The sequence below is a fragment of the Budorcas taxicolor genome, chromosome 10, assembly GCF_023091745.1.
Source record: "Budorcas taxicolor isolate Tak-1 chromosome 10, Takin1.1, whole genome shotgun sequence".
Taxonomy (NCBI): domain Eukaryota; kingdom Metazoa; phylum Chordata; class Mammalia; order Artiodactyla; family Bovidae; genus Budorcas; species Budorcas taxicolor.
Genome location: NC_068919.1, coordinates 75,249,426 through 75,272,426, shown reverse-complemented (window position 1 = coordinate 75,272,426; position 23,001 = coordinate 75,249,426). Strand labels below are relative to the sequence as shown.

Here is a 23,001-nt window from a genome sequence, read left to right as displayed (position 1 = left end):
GTTGTTTGCTTCAGAAATGAGGAATTATTTCCTTTCCTTTATTCCTCATCTTGTTTGTCCCCTTTACATCCTCAGAAGTATCAGTTTATGGTCATAAACAGCCATGGCAAACCTTAATATAATCACCCACTTTCCTAGATCAACATGATGTTTTAATCAAATTTCCCCACGGGCACTCAGGAAGCAAGAAGTCATAAACAGGCTTTTCCAGAAGTGCTGAGATAATGCTACTTTAGAGGAGGGACAGAGAGAATCATTCCCCCAGGGCTCTTAAAAAAAATACAGTTTAGAGTAAGTGATTTTAGGGGCCCAGATACATACACTGAAACTGATGGTTATTTCCATGACTGTGTTCCCGTAACTAAATCTCCTCAGTTTAAGATGAAGAAAGTCCAAGCCAAACGTTTACAGGTGATTTCAAATAATCACCATCACAACCGTCATCCAAATTACCACATACCATACCCCCACACTGCGCTAAGTACTTTCTATACCCTAGGTTATTTAATCCTCATACTGATCCTGAGGAATATTTATCTCTATTTAAAGACTAGGTAATTGAGAAAGAAACTTCATGGACAAAGGTCTAGTGAGGGGCAGGGTTGAAAGGTAAACCCAGGTCAGTCTACAAAGCTTCTACAATTAACCATGACACAACAGTGCTTTCTTCTATCTCAGAGTTCCTGCATTAAGACCCCTGACAGCTGCCTGTACACAGCACTGTATGACCTAATGATGCTCTCACTTAACATTATATCATGATTTTAAAACTCTGTGAAGGAGGCATGATTGTGTCTACTTTTCCCCTGAAGATATCAAGGTACAGAGAGAATGACTTGCCCAATGTCCCACAATGAGCAGGTGGCAGAGCGAATTTCAAACCCAGGTCTCTTGATTTCCCCTCTATCCAACCACAGCATATCTCACAATGGAGACTTGTACTATAGTCAAGAAACATACATTTTAAAACTGACAGCCTCAAATTCAGTCAAGTTTAACTTAGCTTTGCTTGCAAAACAGAAGAATGAAACTGAAAAGGATTGTTACATTGAAATAAAGAACAGTGAATGTATACTTCTCAGTGATGACTTACAAGCTAATAAGCCATATCTGGCTCTGTCTAGACTATATCACATGTCAATTAATTAGTATTTGGAGAACTCAAGACTATTTGAGTAAGATACAGCAAATTAAAACTACAGCAAACATGCTGAGCTTTGAGTTTCAAGAGCCTCACTAGGTCGACCCCAACCTGTACATCATGAAGCAGGGAGAGAAAGAATGAAATGCCAGCACCAGTTCATGCTTCCCACTACACTCCCACTACGGTCCTTTCTTCCCCTTCTTACATCTCAAGAGAAGGAAATAAGACAAATGCTTTTGCCTGGTTCCCCTTTACTTAAACAGAGAAATATAGAAGAAGTAGAACTGCATTTAAGAGGTCTTTATTCTATTAGATCCACAAAAAAATGCTATAAGATATATAAGGAAGATCGCCAAACACAGTACAATGCCGGTTTAATAATAACGAAATATATAAGTAGGATCTTACGTTTAAATTTTTTGTAATATATTGTCCCCAAACAGATAATTATAGAGATGAGGATATCAGGAAGGGCATATAAATTCATACTCTTGAACTCCAAAGACTTAAGTTGGAAGTAATAGCAAACTCCAAAAAGGGGCAATTCAGAGACTGTAATGGGCTTAGTGCTGCTATTTAAAGTAATGAAACATTTTCTCTGCTTTCTGGATTCAATTCACCAAATGATTTCCTCAGCAGGTCAGATATAGATTTGCAGAAAGTGGAAAACATTTTCCAGGAATAAAACAACTGATCCCTAAGAACAGCTGCGTTTTCTGAATAATAAATCTTAGCCTGACATGCCTAAATTCCTCAGTGCTATCACTGATATTCTCGACCTCTTCCTAACCTTGCCAGACTCTCACACTTCATGTGTACTGAACACTATGACTGTGAGAGCACCACTGTACTACGTGACCTGGACTCAGCTGCTTAACTTCTTTTTGCCTTAGTTTATCTGGCTCTAAAACTGGGATAACAATAGTACCTACCCTCATGGAATGGTTAATGAGGATGAAACAAGTGCTTAAAATGGCCTTGGCACATAGTAAGTATTCAGTAAACCTCGGCTATCATCATTATTCCTGTTACATAACAAAGCTTTCCTCTGAAAGTTGGAAACAACTTGGCTCACTCCGTTCAGAGGGTCTGAGATATGGACAAGAAACAATTCTGCTTTAATGCCTGACCCTTAAGTTTTGATTTCAGAATGAGAACTAACTAAAACAATCTCATCCTATCTAGTACTTTATATGCCTTCCAAAGAATTTTACATTTACATGATTTTTGGATCTTCTAACAATACCATGAAGGAAGTATAATATCAATTTATACTACACCAATTCTATAGAAAGGGGACAATAAAGTCTAGTATGACGCTTTAATGGTTATACTGCTACCAAATGGCAGAGGCCTAAATGCCAGGTTTTATGACACCCAAGCCAGTGTTCTTTCAACTATGCAAGGTAAGATCTCTTTGGAGCAACTGAACCATTCTACTTTATTAACTAAAGTCTATTCTTTATTCAGATTTCCCTAGTTTAACCAAATGTCCTTTTTCTGGTGCAGGATCTCATTCAGGATACCAGATTACATTTAATAGTCAGGTGTCTTTAGGCTCTTTTTGGCTGTGAGAGCTCTTCAGATTTCCTTTCTTTGATGACCTTGACAGTTTTGAGGAGTACTGGTCAGGTATTTTCCTCAATTGGGATTTCTGTCTCAACTGGGATCTGTCTGAAGTTTTTCTCATGATTAGACTGAAGTTTTGGGTTTGGGGGAGGAAGACCTCAAAGGTAACATGTCATTCTTATCACATATCAAGGGTAGTGCTATCAACATGGCTTATCATCAGTGATGTTAATCTTGATCACCAGGCTAATGTCTGTCAGATCTCTCATTTAAATAAAAGTTAAAATTACTTTTCCCCCTTTCCATACTCTACTCTTTGGAAGGAAGTCATGCAAACCCATAGTTAAGGAGTTAGGAGTATCTACATACATTATTTGAAATTTTCCTATGTGGGGGACTTAACTATTCTCTCCAATATATGTATTTATTCAGTCATTCACGTAGGGACTCATGAATATTTATTTTATAGTTTGGGTTATAATCCGATACTACTTTATTTTGCTGCTCAGATTGTTCCAGCCTTGGTCACTGGGAGGTTCTTTGGGGGGTTCTTCTGTCCCTTTGACATACTCCCAATCACTGTGATTTCCCTTCAAGCTCTTCCTTTTTTTGTGGCTCAAGATACTCCAAGCTCATCTTGTATATTTACTGCCCCAGTCCTAGACTCAGTCACTTCTCCAAGGAGTCCTAGATTCCTTTTGTTGGAACCAAGATCTGGGCACTAGATGTGCATTCCATCCTAGTTATTTTTCAGCCACATAACAGCTAACAAAGATGCCTCATTCTGGCTGCACTGATATGCACTGGGAACTTTAGCAGAAGAGCTCAGCAATTTCCTAAATTACTTTTTTTGTGGGGGCAGAGGGGCCTGCACTATACAGCTTGTAGGGTCTTAGTTTCCCAGCCAGGGACTGAACCTTGGCCACAGCAGTGGAAGTGCCAAGTCCTAAAAACTGGACTGCCAGGGAACTCTTTTTCTTTCAAAGAACAGGTGAGTCTAAGCAGCAAAAAATAATATGCAAATAATTTCCATTATAAGCTAAGCAAATCATCGGGCTTGCTGTATTGTAAACCAACACAACAGTGTTATTACAGAACTGCAGAAGGATCCTTAGAATAACAGAGTCATTTGTCGGGGGTCATCTGGGAGAATGCTGATAGTATCTTCGGCTTTACCACATAACAGACACAGCATGGTATATTCCTGGAACAAGAGAAAGCGCACAATTACCTTGAGGAACCAGCAGAAACAGGCTTCATAACTTTCTCTAGTAAACCTGTTCTCTGTAAATTGTCATGGATATACTATCTGTACAGTACATCAATTTCTTCAACTTTCTTCCTATAAGTGAAGTCTTAGGTTTAGTCTGTGTATCCCACAACATTTTCTTTATATAAATTGAATACATGCTGATACTCTATGCTGTATGTACTATGTATACAAGAATGTCATCTTGGAAAGGCATGGCTATTTCCTGGATTTAGAAAACACATATACTGGGCTTACTTAGTGCTGCCATTTAAAGTAATGAAACAATGTGAGAGTGCGCCCCTGAGGACAAATTTCTGTTCTTAGAGCCGTTCCTTTCTAAATTATTCAACACTAATATGCAACAGAAACGATTTTTAAAACAACAAAAAAAGGGAAAACATTTCCAAACCCAAAAGGCTTTTATAACTCCAGAAAAAATAAACAATTATGTTAAATCCACTAGTATCTCATGTCTCATATTTAGATAGCTAGTTTTCTAGAATTTGATCTTTCTAAGGAGTTTTATGTTTCCTAGACTTAACAAATGTCCAGACTGGTGACAGAAAGTATTTTGTTTAAAGCAAAAATCCTTAGGGCAAAGTTCTGTTTTTATAGCTGTTCCTTTCTAGAATTTGTAATATGGTCATAAACTATAGAAACATATTTCTTTCAAATCTTTTACTCAAAAACCTTTTATCTTCTTTAGGAAAACAAGCATCTACACTAAATCTATTAGTATTTCCACACCTGACATTGAGATTGCTGGCTGCCTGGAAATTGATCAGTCAAGGCAGTTTGAGTTTCATGGGTCTGAACAGTCACTAGAGAGGGTCACAGAGGTAAACAGTGACTACAGTACGAAGACTCAGAACCAGCAACTGCCACCATTTCTTGCTAGAGAGTTCAGCAGGAGGACTTAGTTACAGTCGTAGAAAGACTGTTTCTTAAAAGACCACATTTAAGTTTAAAGTCTATTCCACTCACACAGTAGAAATAGAGGCTAGAGCTCAGCAAACAAATAAGAGTCTCATGAATCAAAAATAGTTAAAATCCACTCTCTCCAAGGTTTTTCAAATTCTGCTTTCACTCACTAGACATTATTAGTAGAATGTCAACCTCTCACTGGGAAAGAAGAAAATAATAATAAAGCCAATATGGGAAAATATGTGAAGCTAGACAACTATTTGAATTTTCAACCAACCTACCCAATGACAAGTTTTCATTAAGTGCCTAAAGGCTCTGTAATATGCCAGGTACACTGGCAGACATGGGAAAAGGCAAGAACAAGGTCTGACCTTGCAAAATTTACAGTGCAACTTGACAGAAAGAGAAAACCTAACATATGGTATAATCTGGAAAAACTGTTAAATCAGGAAGACTGATTATACCTATAATCTTTAATTTATAGGCAGTCTGGAATCCAAATTTCACTGCAGGTCAATTATTTGGAATGCAGAAGCAGTTTCCCACAGAAGTAACATTACACGTAGCAGTTAGGTTCCCAGGGAAATCCAGGGAGTCTTTTAAATTTATACTGTACAAGTCCTATAGAATCTAACCACACAGAGAAGTGTTTCTGTGGGAAAATATGCCTAGAATTCTCACTTGGGATGCCAGGAACATATCTTCTCATGCTGCCAAGAATATGGGATCAGGACACTTTTCACCCAAACTGGCCAAGTTAGGAGAATCAGAATTCCCCCTAGTCATTCACAGAGATCTTCAAAGGTTCCACCTGGGCAAAGCCTGTGGGGAGTGATCTAGAAGAAATGCTGGGATGGGTGGAATCCCCTCTGGGCAAGATCAGATCCTGTGTTTTACACTGAGGGTCCCATAGGCCTCTTCCCTCTATTACTACCTGCTAATTCTGACCCTCAGTCCTCTCCTTCCCTGGTCCACAGACAAAGAAAAAGCAGTCTCAGTTTCCTTCTTCTTTACTAAGGTAAATATATAGACCTTTTAATGGATTTTAGGGTAATATAAAAAATACAGGATGCCTGTAATCACTTACAACTTATTTTACATTTAAACTGTACATATGTCTCTACTTTCCCCTCGACACTTGCCATCAGAAAATCTTATTTTAACAACATTGCTTGTTAAAAATGAATCTGTTTAAAAACAGAATCTTTATCTTTTAGAGCTTCATACTGAATTATTTACAGAAGAAGTAAATGTTGGGATTTGCTTCAAAATAATCCTGAGAGGTACAAATAAAGCAAACTGAAGCTGAGAACTGAAGATGACTATGCTATTCTGCCTTCTTCTCTTCTGCACACCCCGTGGCATGTAGAACTTCCCTGACCAGGGAGTGTCCCTGAGGCCCCTGTAGTGGAAGCATGGAGTCTTAACCACGGGACCTCTGTGAGTCCTCGTCTGCCTACTTCTGATTTAAATTTCTCATAAGACATTTCAAACAAAGCAAAATATTACCAACGGTGGGAATCCCACCCTGAACCTGAACTAATATTGGAATAAGATGGGGGCTGGAGTGGGGTGAGGCTGAGGAAAGTAAGTCACAGCAGCTGAGAATGAGGACTCCTTGGGACCATCAGGCTGAGATGGAACTAACCAATTGGCTAGTCACGAGTTGGGGGCTGCAATAGATACAAGAAGAGTTCAAAAAAGGGCTGGATTACTAAGAAGCAGGAGGAGACACAATTTAAGTACAGCTTAAAAGAGGTAAGATTTAGTTAGCATGCACATAGTGAAAGGGACAAGTTAAGTAAAGGAAACTGCACGAATAAATACAGTGCTACGGAACAGGGCCAGTACATCGCGTAAGGAGTAGCAGAGGAGTGGCAGGATGGTGTTTCCAGAAGATTAATGAGGGCAGTGTGCATGACTACAGTGTGGAGACTGCTGCAGTATTTTAGGTTTGAGCGGTAAGGTCCCTCACATGAAGTGTGACAGTGGAGCCAAACAAAAGAAAGAAACAAAGGGCGAAAGGAGGGCAGAGGGAACGTTAGGGTTAGAGGAGATCCGGGACATGCCCTATAGGTTTCATCAGAGACTGAGTATATGTGTGCTCAGCATCTGAGAGAGTAAAGAGAAGGTTCCTAGACCAGAGACCAAAGCTCAGGAGAAAAGATGTTAGGGAGAAATAGGAAAGGAAACCACAGAAAAAGCAAGGGAACGGTCAAAATGATTTAAAAAGAAAGAAAAAAAGTCTAGCACTATGGACCCCAGAAGATAAAATGCTCCAAAAAGACAATGGTTAAAAAAACCAGATCCAGAAAGATGTTAAGAGAGATGAGAAGGTAAGGTCATAGGATATGGCTACATTATAGGGAATCTATGAGAGAATAATTTCAGTAAAGTGAAAATGAAATTTGAAAGTAAAGTGAAATTTGAAATTCGGAAGTAAAGTGAAAACCAATTTTTAGATTGTTAGGAGGAGCAAAGGGAAATAAGGAAAATAAGGTAAAGAGCTATTCAAGTAAAGAAGCAAAAGGAAGGAGAGAGATCAGAAGATGAATCAAAGAAGCAGCTGAGTGAAACAAAAGGATTCTAATTTACTTTTAACAAACAGAGAAGAACTAGATATATTTAATGTAAAAATGCTTTAAATCTCACTGAGAAAAAGCTAGGAGAGAAGGTAACATGAAGTTCCTGAGGAAATGCATTGTGGGGATAACAGAGAGGAGGAAATAAAAAATTTCTACAACAGGGGGGAAGGAGGAGAGACTAAAGCTGGGACAATGCTATGAATGGTGTGCAAAAGGAGAGCAGTGAGAAATGAGAGAAAGGGAGGCTGCCAACCCAGGGAGAACCTTGGGATGGGAAGCTTGGACAGTATACTGGAGCCAAAGACAGTTATCCTAGAAAAGCCAAAGAGGTAGTCTGAAAGCATCATTTTAAGACAAATATGCTGATAGCAAAATAAAGAACACGGGGGTGGCAGGGAGTGGATGTTGGGAAAGAGAGGACTGGAGGTAGAGTCCAGTCTAAGAGTTTATTCCCAAGAGAATTCCACACTATCTAGGCATTGTGACTATAGCCATCTTCCTTTCCCTTCTTCCTACCCCAGAGAACTTCTGGGACAGCTTTGAAAATGGCTGTACTCAGTCATAAAGGAAAATCTGCTAGGCTCTGGTCTCGTGGTGGTGACACACTATGGCTCAATGAGGGCATAAACAGGCAATCTCACGATTCACTTAGGGACTCTAAAAACCTCACAGGAGCTTCAGGAACCGCTGAAAAATAGCTATAAGCACACCCGTCCTCCCATGAATGGACAGAGATGCTCCTTTAAGTCCTTGACATGTTCACTCCCCTATTTGGCCACTACTCATTCACTGAGATCTTGATTTTGCCCAAAGAGACACCTATCATACAAGAATCTTTGAGGCATAATTTTTGGATGCTGGGGAGATGTGGTCAGGATGTTATTTAGATAGACCACAAGATATTAGACCAGATTCTGACGGGTGACTAAGTGCCTTCTTCCACACTGAAGTAAAAATGAAAGTGGTTCTCTTGTACTATTTTATAAGATTCTACTGTAGAAGATTTTTTTCCCTAATCATAGTACTACCAAAAAAAAAAATTCCCTTGACAGTAAAAAGCTCTTACCTGACGTTTATATCCTATGAACATGTAGTTCACAGGAAATAAGTAACTTAATCTGAAGCCTTGAAAGCGGAAGCAGTGAGGGATGGACATGGATGAGTGTGTCCTTGGGCTTTCCAGTTTGTCCTTGGCTCTCCCCTACTGTCCAGCTTTTCTTCCTCACTGTTAGATCTGTGAATCTTCAGCAAATGCAGGCCTATACCAGCCTGTAGGATTCTGTAGAATTCTTCACATGCTCTCACAGTTGTATAAGGACTAATCTTTTAATAGGTCCCTATTCTGTACCCTTACAGTGGTTCAGCTTCTCTCCTTCAACCATGATACACCTATCGTGTTATTTAACTTAGCAAATAATATTCAAATATCCTATCAAAATTGAAACCACAGAGTTGCTGACTACAGTCCTACAACAGAAACAGAGATAATCTCACTATTACGATTACCATGCTCTACAGAATGGTGGCAGTGGGCAGATCAACACTTAAAGCCAACAATTGTGCAATCAAATAACTGGGTAGAGAAAAAAGAGGCACAATGATAACCTTATAAGAAGCCATAAGGTGCTATTCTTTATAAGCAAAAATGACAGGACAGTGATATCATCTGTAAGGCATGCATTTTGCTTTGTGACTCTTGTGAAGACAGGTTTGAACAGATCCACCCACATCTAAAGTATCTGTCTCAACTTACACAAGTGGAAGAGAGGGACGGTCTCCTCTAACATCTGCAAGCACTTCATTTATGAAGATTATACCTAAATTTGTCAAGTGTACTCTTATCCCCCTTCCCCTCAATAACACACCCACATATATACATTTACCTGAAATTCATCCATGATACTGAATGTATACTCATGCCTGGCTATTACGTGATGACAATTCTTACAAAGATCTGCTGAAACAGAGAGAGACTTAAATAATTAAATCTTAGGTGGTGTCTGAAGACAGTAAAATTTCTATTCTTAGCATGGTATTGCTTTAAAAGAATCTTAACTCTGTCAAATTTAACACAAAGGAAACCCATTGTAATGTCCCTCTTGATAAAAAAAATACAGACCCTATTACACAGCAACACTATATAATTAAGGACCTGAACTCAGAGACTTAATGTGCAATTCCCACTGGAAGCTAAGGTAAACAATTAACAGATATGTGTATTTTTTAAACTAGCTGGACCTACCTAATTATATAGGAGCTTTTATTCTCAGGAAGGATAGAAACTGTGCTACTACCCAAACATAAACAAAAAGTTAACACAAGACATTAAAGTGAATTTAGCAGTAACAAGACTCTAGTAAAAACAATACTGTAATAACTATGATATACTGAGTGCTTATTATGTGCCAGATACTGTTTTAAACACTTTTAATCTTCTCAAAAACCCAACAAGGTAGATACTGTTCTTATCACCTTTGTGAAGTGAAGTGAAGTCGCTCACTCATGTCCGACTCTTTGCAACCCCATGGACTATACTCGGAATTCTCCAGGCTAGAATACTGAAGTGGGTGGCCATTCCCTTTTCCAGGGGATCTTCCCAACCCAGGGATCAGGTCTCCCACATTGCAGGCAGATTCCCTACCAGCTGAGCCACCAGGGAAGCCCTTTGTAAGGATAAGTAAAAAAACGCACACTGTGTGTCAGTAACTAGGAAGACCACGCCAAGTTAGGAAGTGTTGGAACCAGAATTCAAACCCAAGCTTTCTCACTCCAGAGCCTTTGCTTTTGACCACTATCCTCTAAGTGTTTTATTTTAGAAAAATAAAAATTAAATATGCTAAAAGAAAGAAGAGTCTTCTAATATAGCACATTTTTCTATTTTCTGACTCTATTCTAAAGGCTTAGTGTCTTTTTATACCCGTCTTTAAAAATATCATTATTTACACATTTATTTCATATAGTCAGAACATACCAAAAAATCAAGAGACAATCAAAAAGGAAATGTGACTAGTTAAAACAGGTGCCACATTATCTCAGCACTAAAGTCTGCTGCTGCTGCTAAGTCGCTTCAGTCGTGTCTGACTCTGTGCGACCCCATAGACGGCAGTTCACCAGGCTCCCCAGTCCCTGGGAGTCTCCAGGCAAGAACACTAGAGTGGGTTGCCATCTCCTTCTCCACTGCATGAAAGTGAAAAGTGAAAGTGAAATCGCTCAGTTATGTCCGACTCTTCGAGACCCCATAGACTGCAGCCCACCAGGCTCCTCCATCTATGGGATATTCCAGACAAGAGTACTGGAGTGGGGAGCCATTGCCTTCTCTGCACTAAAGTCTACATGTTCGTAAATTTACTCAGAGACTCTTAGTGCCAACCTCAGAACTGATTTTTTATTATACATAGTTATTTATTTCATTTCCCAGTATCAAGGATGAGGAACAGCGCATGAAGATGGCACCATCCTTACAGCAGCAAAAGAAACAATAGGCTGACAGTAACAAAAGAGACAAAAGCTATAAAAGCAGAAATAAGACTTAAAAAAACAGTTTCTCAGAGCCATTTGGTATAAGGACAAACAGCCCTAAATACTTAAGAGCTGCTGAAGCACATCATTGCATTATACTATAATAGAAGGTGAAAATTCACATGGATGACCCTAAGTTTAAAAAAAAGTCCCTATATCTTATTTCAGAAGACATAGTCTTTAAAGATAAACAAAAGAAAACTGGTGCCTAAATCATAAGCTTCAGCTATCTGCAAGTCATTTATGTGGAATATATGATGTTGCTAGATACATGAGATGTTACCTATATTCTCCTCTTAAAAAACTAGTGATTACGTGTTGCAATATGATAGTAATATAGACCTCATAATACTTTGCACAACCTAGTTCCCAAAAGATGACATCTGCTAACAGACTTAGATGTTAAAAAAAAGTCTACTTACGATCATAGGTAACTATTTCTTCTCCGTCTTCCTCTTTCAAAGATTTGTTTGTGATCAGCATAAAATCTCGCTTACTGCACACTGCACAGCCTGTAAAGTTCAGCAAGAAAGATCCATTTTCCAGGCAGATGTTACCCTAAAATAAGAAAAATAGGGATTTAATTTTCTTTTGAGGGGGGAGATTTAATTTTCTTATATTTCAAAATCCTTGGAGAAAATGATTAATAGACTTAAAGTCTCTAAAGGCAAAAAACATGACCACAATTTACTTGCTTGAAGTTTATGCCAAGTAATTTTTGAAATTACTTGCTTTCCTCTAGAAGTATTATTCATAGTAAATAAACCTGAGGCAGTGTTAAGGCTGCAAGTCTGCAACTGTGTTTGAGAGAGAAGACTAAATGCAATTAGGAAACAACTTAATGAAGTTTTAATATAACACATGAAAAGGAAAAGTTAGAAAATCTAATAGCCAACACCACTAAATGAGGTATCATAAAACTAGAATGAAAATTTAATCAAAATGGAAACTCTGAGCTAATAATAAAAATGATCTTATGCAATGTGATACTCAGTTGACTGTTGAAAAAGCATTTTCTCAAGCCTTAAAAATATCAGAAAATAAATACAGATAAACTTTCAGCTCTTATAGATACCAGTCCTTAGGATATGTGTGATTCAAGCAAAGAAGGGAATTTCTGCAATTCATCAGATTGACACCATGACATTTAAAAGAGAAAGAAACTGTAACTAAGAAACTAAATAACATATGTTCCTGGCTCAAGTGAGGCCTTTGTTAAGGCCTTACTAGTAATTGTTCAGAACTTAATTAATTCATAAGCAACCTAATTAACCTTATTTATTTATATTGAAGTATAGTTGATTTAACAATGTTGTGTTAGCTCCAGGTGTACAGCAAAGTGATTCAGTTATACATACACATGTATCTATTCTTTTTCAAGTTCTTTTCCTAGTTACATGATTGTTGTTGCTGTTCAGTTGCTAAGTCATGTCAACATGACAACAGCACGCCAGGCTTCCCCTTTCTTCACAATCTCCCGGAGTTTGCTCAAACTCATGACCATTAAGTCAGTGATGCTGTTCAACCATCTCATCCTCTGTTGCCCACTTCTCCTCCTGCCCTGAATCTTTCCCAGCATCAGGGTCTTTTCCGATGAGTTGGCTCTATCAGGTGGCCAAAGTATTGGACCTTTAGCTTCAGTATCAGTCCTTCCAATGAATATACAGGGTTGATTTCCTTTAGGATGGACTGGTTTGATCTCCTTGCTGTCCAAGGGACTCTCAAGAGTTTTTTCCAGCACAGTACAAAAGCATCAATTCTTCAGTGCTCAGCCTTCTTTTACAGTCCAACTCTCACATCCACACATGACTACTGGAAAAACCCAGTTTTAACTATACGGACCTTTGTTGGCAACATAAGGTGTCTGCTTTTTAATATGCTGTCTGGGTTTGTCATAGCTTTTCTTCCAAGAAGCAAGCATCTTTTAATTTCGTGGCTGCAGTCACTGTCCACAGTAATTTTGGAGTCCAAGAAAATAAAATCTACCTCTGTTTCCACTTTTTCCCCAACTATTTGCCATGAAGTAACAGGACCAGATGCCATGATCTTAGGTTTTTTAAGGTTGAGTTTTAAGCCAGTTTTTTCACTCTCTTCTTTCACCTCCATCAAGAGGCTCTTTAGTTCCTCTTCGCCTTCCACCAGCAGAGTGGTATCATGTGCATACATGAGGTTGTTGATATTTCTCCTGGTGACCTTGATTCCAGCTTGTGATTCACCCAGCCTGGCATTTCACATGATGTACTCTGCATAAAAATTAAATAAGCAGGGTGACAATATACAGCCTTGATGCACTAGTTTCCCAATTATGAACTAGTCCACTGCTCCATGTCCGGTTCTAAGTATTGCTTCTTGACCATACAGGTTTCTCAGGAGGCAGGTAAAGTGGTCTGGTATTCCCATCTCTTTATGAATTTTCCACAGTCTGTTGTGATCTACAGTCAAAGGCTTTAGTGTAGTCAATGAAATAGATGTTTTGAAATAGATGTTTTTCAATGAAACAGATGTTTAGTGTAGTCAATGAAATAGAAATTCCTTTGCTTTTTCTACAATCCAACAAAAGTAGGCAATTTGATCTCTGGTTCCTCTGCCTTTTCTAAACCCAGCTTATATATCTGGAAGTTCTTGGTTTATGTACTGTTGAAGTCTAGCTTGAAGGATTTTGGGCATTACCTTGCTAGCATGTGAAATGAGGGCAACTCTATGGTAGTTTAAACATTCTTTGGCATTGCCTTTCTGAGGCTGGAATAAAAACTGACCTTTTCCAGTCTTGTGGCCATTGTTGAGTTTTCCAAATTTTCTGGCATATTGAGTGCAGCACTTTAACAGCATTATCTTTTAGGATTTTAAATAGCTCAGCTAGAATTTAATAAACTTTGACAAAAAGCCTGTTGAGGTCTGAACTGTTACTGCCTTGAATCCAGAAAAGTTGACTGTCAAAGACTCCAAGAAATTAAGGAATTTTAAAAAAAACTCTTAAAAGAATAAACATCTAAATACCATGTTCAAATAAATTATTAACAGAACTCTGAGCAGAAGGGCATACATAAACACAGGCACTTAATACAATATGGTCTAACCTCTGTAATCTGACCATATAAGCAGGGCAAATGTAAACTCTAAATACTGAAGGAAGAGAAAAGATACCTATGTACATGTTGTGAGGTAAGGAAATAAATTCTTGAAGTGGGAAAATGCAAGTAAAGTACCTAAGAAACTGATGGGGCTTTCTCTAAGGGCCCTGGTCATTTGAAAGTGAGGGTAACCTTCATCAGTAAGGCATGATTATTTTATTAGATGAAGCAAGATTACTAATGTCCAAATTTGGGAAAGAAAATTAAAGAATACAGTATTCAGAGAAGCGTTTGAGGTTTTCACAGCAGGAGGAAAGAGAAGAATAAAATCTAAATCAACTCCGCAGTAATAATAGTAAGCTATAACAGTTTCAAGAAGATAGGAAAAAAGTCAAAAGTTAACAATCTTTAGAAAGTGTGATTCAGCCAAATCCTGACTGAAGATCTGTAAAGGTATACAAATACATAGGAAAAAATGGTTAAATACTATGATGATTAGTATGAAAGTATATTATGATAAAATCTTACAAATTGGAGAAATCTGCAAAAATATTGACAAGGATTGGGCCAGTTTGTTTCTTTCAAAAAACTATTATTTCAGATAGTATAACTTATCAGTGTATACGTTTTGACAGGGAGTACTTAAAAATGGAAAATACAGTTTTTAAAGAACCAAATTTTAATTTTGCTGATTTCCTCTATTTTCTATTTCATTCATTGCCACTCTAATCTGTATCATTTCTAATGCTTGCTTTGGGTTCAGTCTGCTCTCACTTTTTCACTGTCTTAAAGTGGAAAGTTAAGTTACTGATTACAGATTGTTTTTAAAATATTTATTTATTTGGTTGCTCCAAGTCTTAGTTGTGGCATATAGAATCTAGTCCCCTGACCATGGTTCAAACCCGACACCCCTGCACTGGGAATGATAAGTCTTAGCCGCTGGACCACCAGGACAGTCCCCTGTGTTTTTTTTTTTTTTTATTATAGACATTTAAAAATGCAGACCATCATTTTAAAGCATCCATTTCCATACAACTGTTTTACAAATTATATATCAGACTCAGCATTTAATCAAATATGGTTTGATGCTGAACAACAATTTGGGCTTCCCAGGTGGTACAGTGGTAAAGAATCTGCCTGCCAACACAGGAGTCGTGGAAAATTCCCTGGAGTAAGCTATGGCAACCCACGCCAGTATTCTCGCCTGGAGAAACCCATGGGCAGAGGCGCCTAGCAGGCTATACGCCATAGAGTCACAAGGAGGCAGGCATGACTGAGCAAAATGCACACGCACATAGCAATGAGTACATGAACTTTCACAGCTTAATTTTACAGTAAAGTATATAAAACAATTTCTAATTTAAACATGTAACCAATTTACACTGATTACTTCCCTCTGATTAGTCTAAATTTATGCTCCATTTCTGTATGGCTTGGACTTCCCTGGTGGCTCAGACAGTAAAGCGTCTGTCTACAATGTGGGAGACCCGGGTTCGATCCCTGGGTCAGGAAGATCCCCCGGAGAAGGAAATGGCAATCCACTCCACAACTATTGCCTGGAAAATCCCATGGACAGAGGAGCCTGGTAGGCTACAGTCCATGGGGTCGCAAAGAGTCGGGCACAACTGAGCGACTTCACTTCTGTATGGCTGCTACATTTACTAAGAATGTTAAAGCTGAAACTTGAACTATATGAAGTATAGGTTTCATTTCTAGTTTGATATAGAAATGTTTTATTACAATTTTGTGCCTAATCAGTTATTTTGGAAAATGCAGTAGAGTTCTAGTTCTAACTGGTTTGCTAAATGCTTTTCTAAATGAAAAAAGTAATCTGGTTCATAGATGAGTAAAAAAAGTTGTTCAAAAAATTAGTATGGTTCATTTCCAATTCAATTCAAGTCTGACTTCAAGTTCTTGGTGTAATATTACAAACAAGAGGGCCAGAGCTCTGTAAGAAATCTAGGCTGTGAAAAACATTCACCACCAAAGTCCAGACATTTAAGGAAACCAAGTGAAATGAAAGTCCCTCAGTTGTGTCCGATTCTTTGCGACCCCATGGACTATACAGTCCATGGAATTCTCCAGGCCAGAATACCGGAGGGGATCTTCCCAAACCAGGAATCGAACCCAGGTCTCCTGCATTGCAAGCAGATTCTTTACCAGTTGAGCCACAAGGAAAGCCCAAAGATAAACAATTAAATATTTATTACCTACTCATTCTGCATTTAGACCTACCCAACATGTTAACCCATTATTTTTCTCTGCCAAATTTTTGGAATAAGTGGACTATACTTGCTACCACCACCTTAGTACCTTTTCCTTTGCTAGGTTCAAGCAGAGTAGCTTCTGCTGTTACTGTCCTTAAAAATATCTCATGAGTTCAAAAAATCCCAGAGTTGGAGGGATCCCTGAGACTTCAAGATATCATTTAGTCTCTACTGAATGAAAGGAAGAGTTCAATTTCTCTAAGGTTATCCATTCCATTAAAATAAAAAAATCTGTTAGAAAGTTCTTTATTCTGATTTAAAGCCTATAGCCCCCTAACAACCATCCACGAATTATTTCTGAATCTGCCTTCTGGAATTTCAAATAAAAGTCCAATTCTTCCTCCTGACAGTTTTTAATCACTTTAGAACAGAATAAAAATCAGAGAAAACTGCTTCAGGCACTTTCCTGGTTTTCCAATCACCTCAAAGCTTTACTTTTATTTTCTTCTTCCTATGCTTTTATTTTCACTTTCTAAATTCATTTAATCCTTGAAGCTCAGTTCTTGATAGTGGTTGATTCTCTACATTCTTTTCCTAAGTGAACAAATTCTTCCTGACTCCTTTATTTGGTTGACTCATCTGTTTGAATCTCTTACCCAAACTGTCTTCCTATATTTTTAGCCTATTTCTGGAGTGTTACAGTTTCAACCTCAGATGAAACATGATTTAAAAAAAAAAGCAATCTGATCATTTGTTCCCCCAATTTTGTTTCTCCTTCCCATATGGCTCAAACTTCTGTAATACTTCCAAACTTCCCAGCTGCCTAGAAAACTCTTGAGATTATGAATGCTCTTCCCTCCTACATTAAACTGGTTTAGTCCTGTTAATTCTTTCTTCGATATGACGTCTTCATCATCCCATGCCTATACTACAGCTGCCATGTGGTTTCCCCAAATGCTCTGTAGGGCTGTCCTTTTACATTTCCCCCCATCCCATCATCTCAACATACAACCATACGATCCACTTTCCTATATAGCAGGTTTCAGAGTCATTTCCTTGTTCTTTTTTTTTTTTTTGGATGGCTGCCCAAAGCCTAAAGTGTGTAGTCTAAACTTCAATATAATTTTTGTCTTCTGATGAGCTCAACTCTTAAAAATCCAACCATATATATATATATATGTTTTTTTTTCCCCCCTGGCCTCACCTTGGCATATGAGATTTTAGTTCCCGAACCAGGGATTGAACCTGTTTCCCCTGCAGTGGAAGTGGAGGCAGGGAATTCCCCAATTTAACATCTTATATTATCCACAACAAACATCTTCCTCACGGTGCTTATAATGTGCAGTTTTCAGTACTGGATTCACAACAATCTCTCTTTAAACTTAAAAAGAAAAGTATGAAATAGACCATAATACAGAAAAGTATGTGAAATGTAAAGGCATAAGGCCTCTACCTATTAAGTGTCTGTAGGACCGCAGTTGTGATAACCAAAAATATCTCCCGCTATTGTCCAATGTCCCACAGAAGGCAAAACTGCTTCCAGTTGAGAGCCACTGCTTCATTCACTCATGGCGTTCCATTCTATGACCACACATTTTTCCAGCCTGGCAACCCACTCCAGTATTCTTGCCTGGAGAATCCCATGGACAGAGGAGCCTGGCAGGCTCCTCTGGGAAGAGCAGTCCATGGGGTCGCAAGAGTCGGACACGACTTAGCGGCTAAACCACCACCACCACAAACAATGCTGTTATGAACATTCTTATACCAGTCTCCAGGAACATGCATTTATTTCTCTAGAAACAGAACTGCCAGGTCATTCAGGATACATCGTTTAACTTTTTTTTTATAATGCTAAACCTTTACTTTCAGAGGTTATACGATATGAGCGTTCATGATGTGTTATAAAACCCTCCCAAAAGACTAAGTATTACTCAAATTATTAAAGAGACAGAAGCAGCCTATATGAGAATCCTTGTTATTTCCCCCAGCCTTCAGTTCTTCCTTTCCTTTTCCACCCTAGTCACAACTATCCTTTAAGTCTCAAATGAACTCCACCTTTCTTTGGGGAGACCACCACTATTTCCTATTGCTCTCCCCTTTCTCTACACCTGAATAGCATTTAGGTACTAGTCATTTTTTGCTAGCGAAGTGACCCTGTAAACGTACGCTCTTCGACGGCTCGCAACTAAACACGCAGACAAATATTCAGTCAATATACGTTGAACGAAATGAGAGTAAACAAGCTTCGCAATTTCCTGAGCTTGAAAGGAACAGAGATTTAAAAGAAAGTTAACAGCAAGGAAACCAGAATTCCAGTCTTGCCTTTCGTACTAACTAGAATGTGAACTTTTGGCAAGAGATTTCCCGCCTCCAGGCATTAATTTCATCAGCAAAACTGGGTTAGAACAGATGACTTCAGAGGTCCCTTCTAGCGCTCGAATTCGGGAGGAGCACTGAATGCCATCAAATCAAGCTTGAGGATAAGACCAGGGTAGGGGTGGGGGCTTCCTCTGTTCTCGGCTGGGTTGGCGGCGGTGGCAGGGGTTTTTTTCCCTCCCCTGGAGGTCAAGAGAAATTAAGCGACGGCTGCTCCCAGTCTCCAGGGTAGGGATCTGCAGGAAACGACGGCTGAAGCCGTCCCCACTGTCAGGCGCCTAAAAACAGCTACCGGGTCACTGGATGGGGTGGAGCGGCTGAGTCCGCCCCACGCCAGACCTCCCAGGGGTACGAGAAGCCTCAAGGGCGGGCATGGGCCAAGGGAGCGGGCAGTTTTCGGCGCCCACTCGCTCACCCGGTTGGGATATTCCTTCTCCACACAGTCCACACACATCGCGACACAGTTAGCAGCGAAGATCCTTTGGTGCTTCCGGGAAGACGAAACCTCGCGAGAGTTCAAAGAAGGTCGCCGCATGCGCCCAAAATACTAGATCCTGGAGTATTTGGTCCCAGGAACCAGTTCCAAGTCTCCGCCCCTTAGCAACGGTTGTTAGGGCAGGATCTGGTCTCTCAGACAACAAGAACTGAGAGCCAAGAGGACTTAGGAAACCTTCCTTATAGAGCGGAAGAGACCAGGGACCTTGTGGCGGGAAGGGGAAAGGGATCTTGGACCTCGCAAAATTCTAATAGGTGCCTTCCTGAGGCTAGGCTGACAGAAAGGCAAGTCACAAAACTCACGAGAGGGAATTCTTTCTCACTTCCTCGACTTACTCCATATACATAAAGCTGAAATTATAATTTGGATACATTCTTATACCATTTCTTAGGGCAGTGAGAGTGATAGTTCAGATCTTGGCAGGTGAATAAGCAATAAATGAAGTGTTTGGGAAGAGCCACTTATATATAGCTCTGCAGAGAATCTCTTAAAAGTGTTAATAAGAAATGACCATCCTAGAGCCCTCTGGAGGAAACCAAGGAAATAAGTGGTTAAAGGTCTTATCTAGGATAACAAAGCTACTCAGCCAACCAAGATAGGACTTGGTTCCTACCCTGGGCTCTTCACCTTTTTAATACAGTAGCCAGTAGCCACATGTGGCTATAAAAGCACTTTTAATGTGGCAAATTTGAACTGAAATGTGTTGTAAGTACATCCTGCACACTAGCTTTGGAAGACTTAGTATGGAAAAAATGTGAAATATTTCATGAGTAATTTTTATATTGATTACCTGTTGAAATAATGGGGCTAAATAAAAATTATTAAAATGAATTTTACCTATTTTTTAAATTTGGCTACTATAAAATTGAAAATTACACATGTAACTTGCATCATATTTCTACTACTTGGGGCTGGCCTATACAGTTCTCTCTTGATCAATTTTTAAATGTGTTGTCTGTTTTTAAAGCTTAATGCCAACAATTTTACTAACTACTGTATCTTTTATTCAGTTCTATAGACATTTGTTGAATGCCTCACTATGCAAAGAATTGTGGGGACAACAGAAAGTTGAAAAATACATTGTTCTTTCGTACTATCCAGATATTCACAAGAAAGTCTGAGAGATAAAATGAGCACAAATACATATAATTAACTGGCAGATTGTGGTGTCAGTTCAGTTTAGTTCAGTCGCTCAGTCGTGTCCAACTCTTTGCTACCCCATGAATTATAGTACGCCAGGCCTCCCTGTCCACCACCAACTCCCGGAGTTCACTCAGACTCACGTCCATTGAGTCAGTGATGCCATCCAGCCATCTCATCCTCTGTCGTCCCCTTCTCCTCCTGCCCCCAGTCCCTCCCAGCATCATGGTCTTTTCCAGCGAGTCAACTCTTCGCATGAGGTAGCCAAAGTATTGGAGTTTCAGCTTTAGCATTAGTCCTTCCAATGAACACCCAGAACTGGTCTCCTTTATGATGGACTGGTTGGATCTCCTTGCAGTTCAAGGGACTCTCAAGAGTCTTCTCCAACACCATAGTTCAAAAGCATCAATTCTTCGCTGCTCAGCTTTCTTCACAGTCCAACTCTCACATTCATACATGACCACTGGAAAAACCATAGCCTTGACTAGACGGACATTTGTTGGCAAAGTAATATCTCTGCTTTCGAATATGCTATCTAGGTTGGTCATAACTTTCCTTCCAAGGAGTAAGCGTCTTTTTATTTCATGGCTGCAATCACCATCTGCAGTGATTTTGGAGCCCAGAAAAATAAAGTCTGACACTGTTTCCACTGTTTCCCCATCTATTTCCCATGAAGTGATGGGACCAGATGCCATGATCTTCGTTTTCTGAATGTTGAGCTTTAAGCCAACTTTTTCATTCTCCTCTTTCTCTTTCATCAAGAAGCTTTTTAGTTCCTCTTCACTTTCTGCCATAAGGGTGGTGTCATCTGCATATCTGAGGTTATTGATATTTCTCCCGGCAATCTTGATTCCAGCTTGTGCTTCTTCCAGCCCAGCGTTTCTCATGATGTACTCTGCATATAAGTTAAATAAGCAGGGTGACAATATACAGTCTTGACATACTCCTTTTCCTATTTGGAACCAGTCTGTTGTTCCATGTCCAGTTCTAACTGTTGCTTCCTGACCTGCATATAGGTTTCTCAAGAGATTGTGGTGTGGGCGCATAAAATGGAGAGACTACTTCCAGGTGGATTGGGAAAGAGGAATTTAAATCGTGAAGAATGTGTAAGATTTCAAAATGCAGAGAGTTTTAGTACATTAATTTCAGATGGACCATGCCAAGGCGTTTGGATTTTATCCTGCAGGAAATAAGGAGCCACTGAAAGTTTGAGCAGGAGAGGGATAACAGAATGTGATTTAGAAAGATTATTTTAGCAGCATTTTATTAGGGTTGATTAGAACTGGAAGAAATTGTACATGGAAAGGCAGACACTAACAAGAACCACAAGGGGGAGATATATAGCTTTCTGTCTCATCAATAATAGAAAACATGCATGATTTTAAAAAAACCTTAACAAATAGAAAATTATGCTGCAGTCAAAGATCTCAAAGATTCAGTTTTTAGCGTGAACAGATTTAATTTTTCTGAGGCATGAAAGACAATCTTCATATTTACCAGCATCTTTTTTACCTTCCCAGAGTGAGATAGTATCTTGTTACTAAAATGAGCAAGTGAGTAAAAGGCCATCTTATTCACAGGCATAAAAGTTCGAGAGCTGATGGCTATCCACCTGATCTTGCGTGGCCTCAGCCTGCAGCGCTTGAAGCAGGCTTTCAGTTCCCCAGCCAGAGACTGAAGTCAGACTGTGGCAGTGAGAGTATAACAAGACCCAAGTCTGAACAGCTTTGCAGAAAATGAACTTCCACAAAGAAATGGAAAGTAGTGAAACAGGTAAAGTGTTTATCAGGAGAAAGAAGAGTAAATGTGAATAGACACACAGGCAAGCTCAGAGAGAAAGTCACGCCCTCACATGCTGTGCTTAGTTGCTCAGTCGTATCTGACTTTTTCCGACCCCGTGGACTGTAGCCCACCAGGCTCCTCTGTCCATGGGGGTTCTTCAGGCAAGAATACTGGAATGGGTTGCCATGCCCTCTTCCAGGGCATCTTCCCAACCCAGGGATCGAAACCAGGTTTCCCACATTGCAGGTGGATTCTTTACTATCTGAGCCACCAGGGAAGCCCAGTTCTGCATCCACATGTGATTTATCTCAGGGCTTGCCTGTGTGTGCACGCATCTCTTAACCAAGATGGATTCTAACTAAGAGGGCTGTGGATAGGTTGACATCACTCCCTTTTTGATCTCCCAGGAGCCTGTCTACACATGCATAGTTAGAAAGTTCTTCTTGACTTCAAGAATGAGAAATATGTTGTCTCTATTTGGGCAGGGCTTAGCTCCTCCTTTGGAGAAGGCAATGGCACCCCACTCCAGTACCCTTGCTTGGAAAATCCCATGGACAGAGGAGCCTGTTAGGCTGCAGTCCATGGGGTCTCAAAGAGTCAGACATGACTGAGCGACTTCACTTTCACTCTTCACTTTTATGCATTGGAGAGGGAAATGGCAACCCACTCCAGTGTTCTTGCCTGGAGAATCCCAGGGACGGGGGAGCCTGGTGGGCTGCCGTCTATGGGGTCGCACAGAGTCAGACACGACTGAAGTGACTTAGCAGCAGCAGCAGCAGCAGCAGCAGCAGCAACAGCAGCTCCTCCTTTGCTTCATCCTGGAGCATCTGTCCACAGGGGCAGACTCCTGCTGCTCAGCCTGAAGCCCATCTATCTCCTGCTTCACACCCAGTGACATTTTCCATCCAAATCTGTCTATGTCCAGGGGAGAGAGGC

The 23,001-nt window shown here is 39.7% G+C and overlaps 1 protein-coding gene across 2 annotated transcripts; it reads right to left on the bottom strand.

Annotated features, from left to right (window-relative positions):
- Window positions 1–1,470: 1,470 nt before the first annotated feature.
- Window positions 1,471–19,182, bottom strand: CHURC1 (churchill domain containing 1). Of its 2 annotated transcripts, none has more exons than XM_052647020.1 (4): window positions 19,063–19,182; window positions 11,416–11,551; window positions 9,358–9,431; window positions 1,471–3,917 (listed from the first exon to the last, which is right to left on the bottom strand). In XM_052647020.1, the coding sequence occupies exons 1-4, from the start codon at window positions 19,180–19,182 to the stop codon at window positions 3,825–3,827; spliced, it is 423 nt and encodes a 140-aa protein (XP_052502980.1). In that variant the 3' UTR covers window positions 1,471–3,824. The 2 variants fall into 2 exon arrangements, with proteins under 2 accessions (XP_052502980.1, XP_052502981.1); XM_052647021.1 differs by having other exon boundaries at window positions 9,358–9,428.
- Between the last annotated feature and the right edge of the window lie 3,819 nt (window positions 19,183–23,001).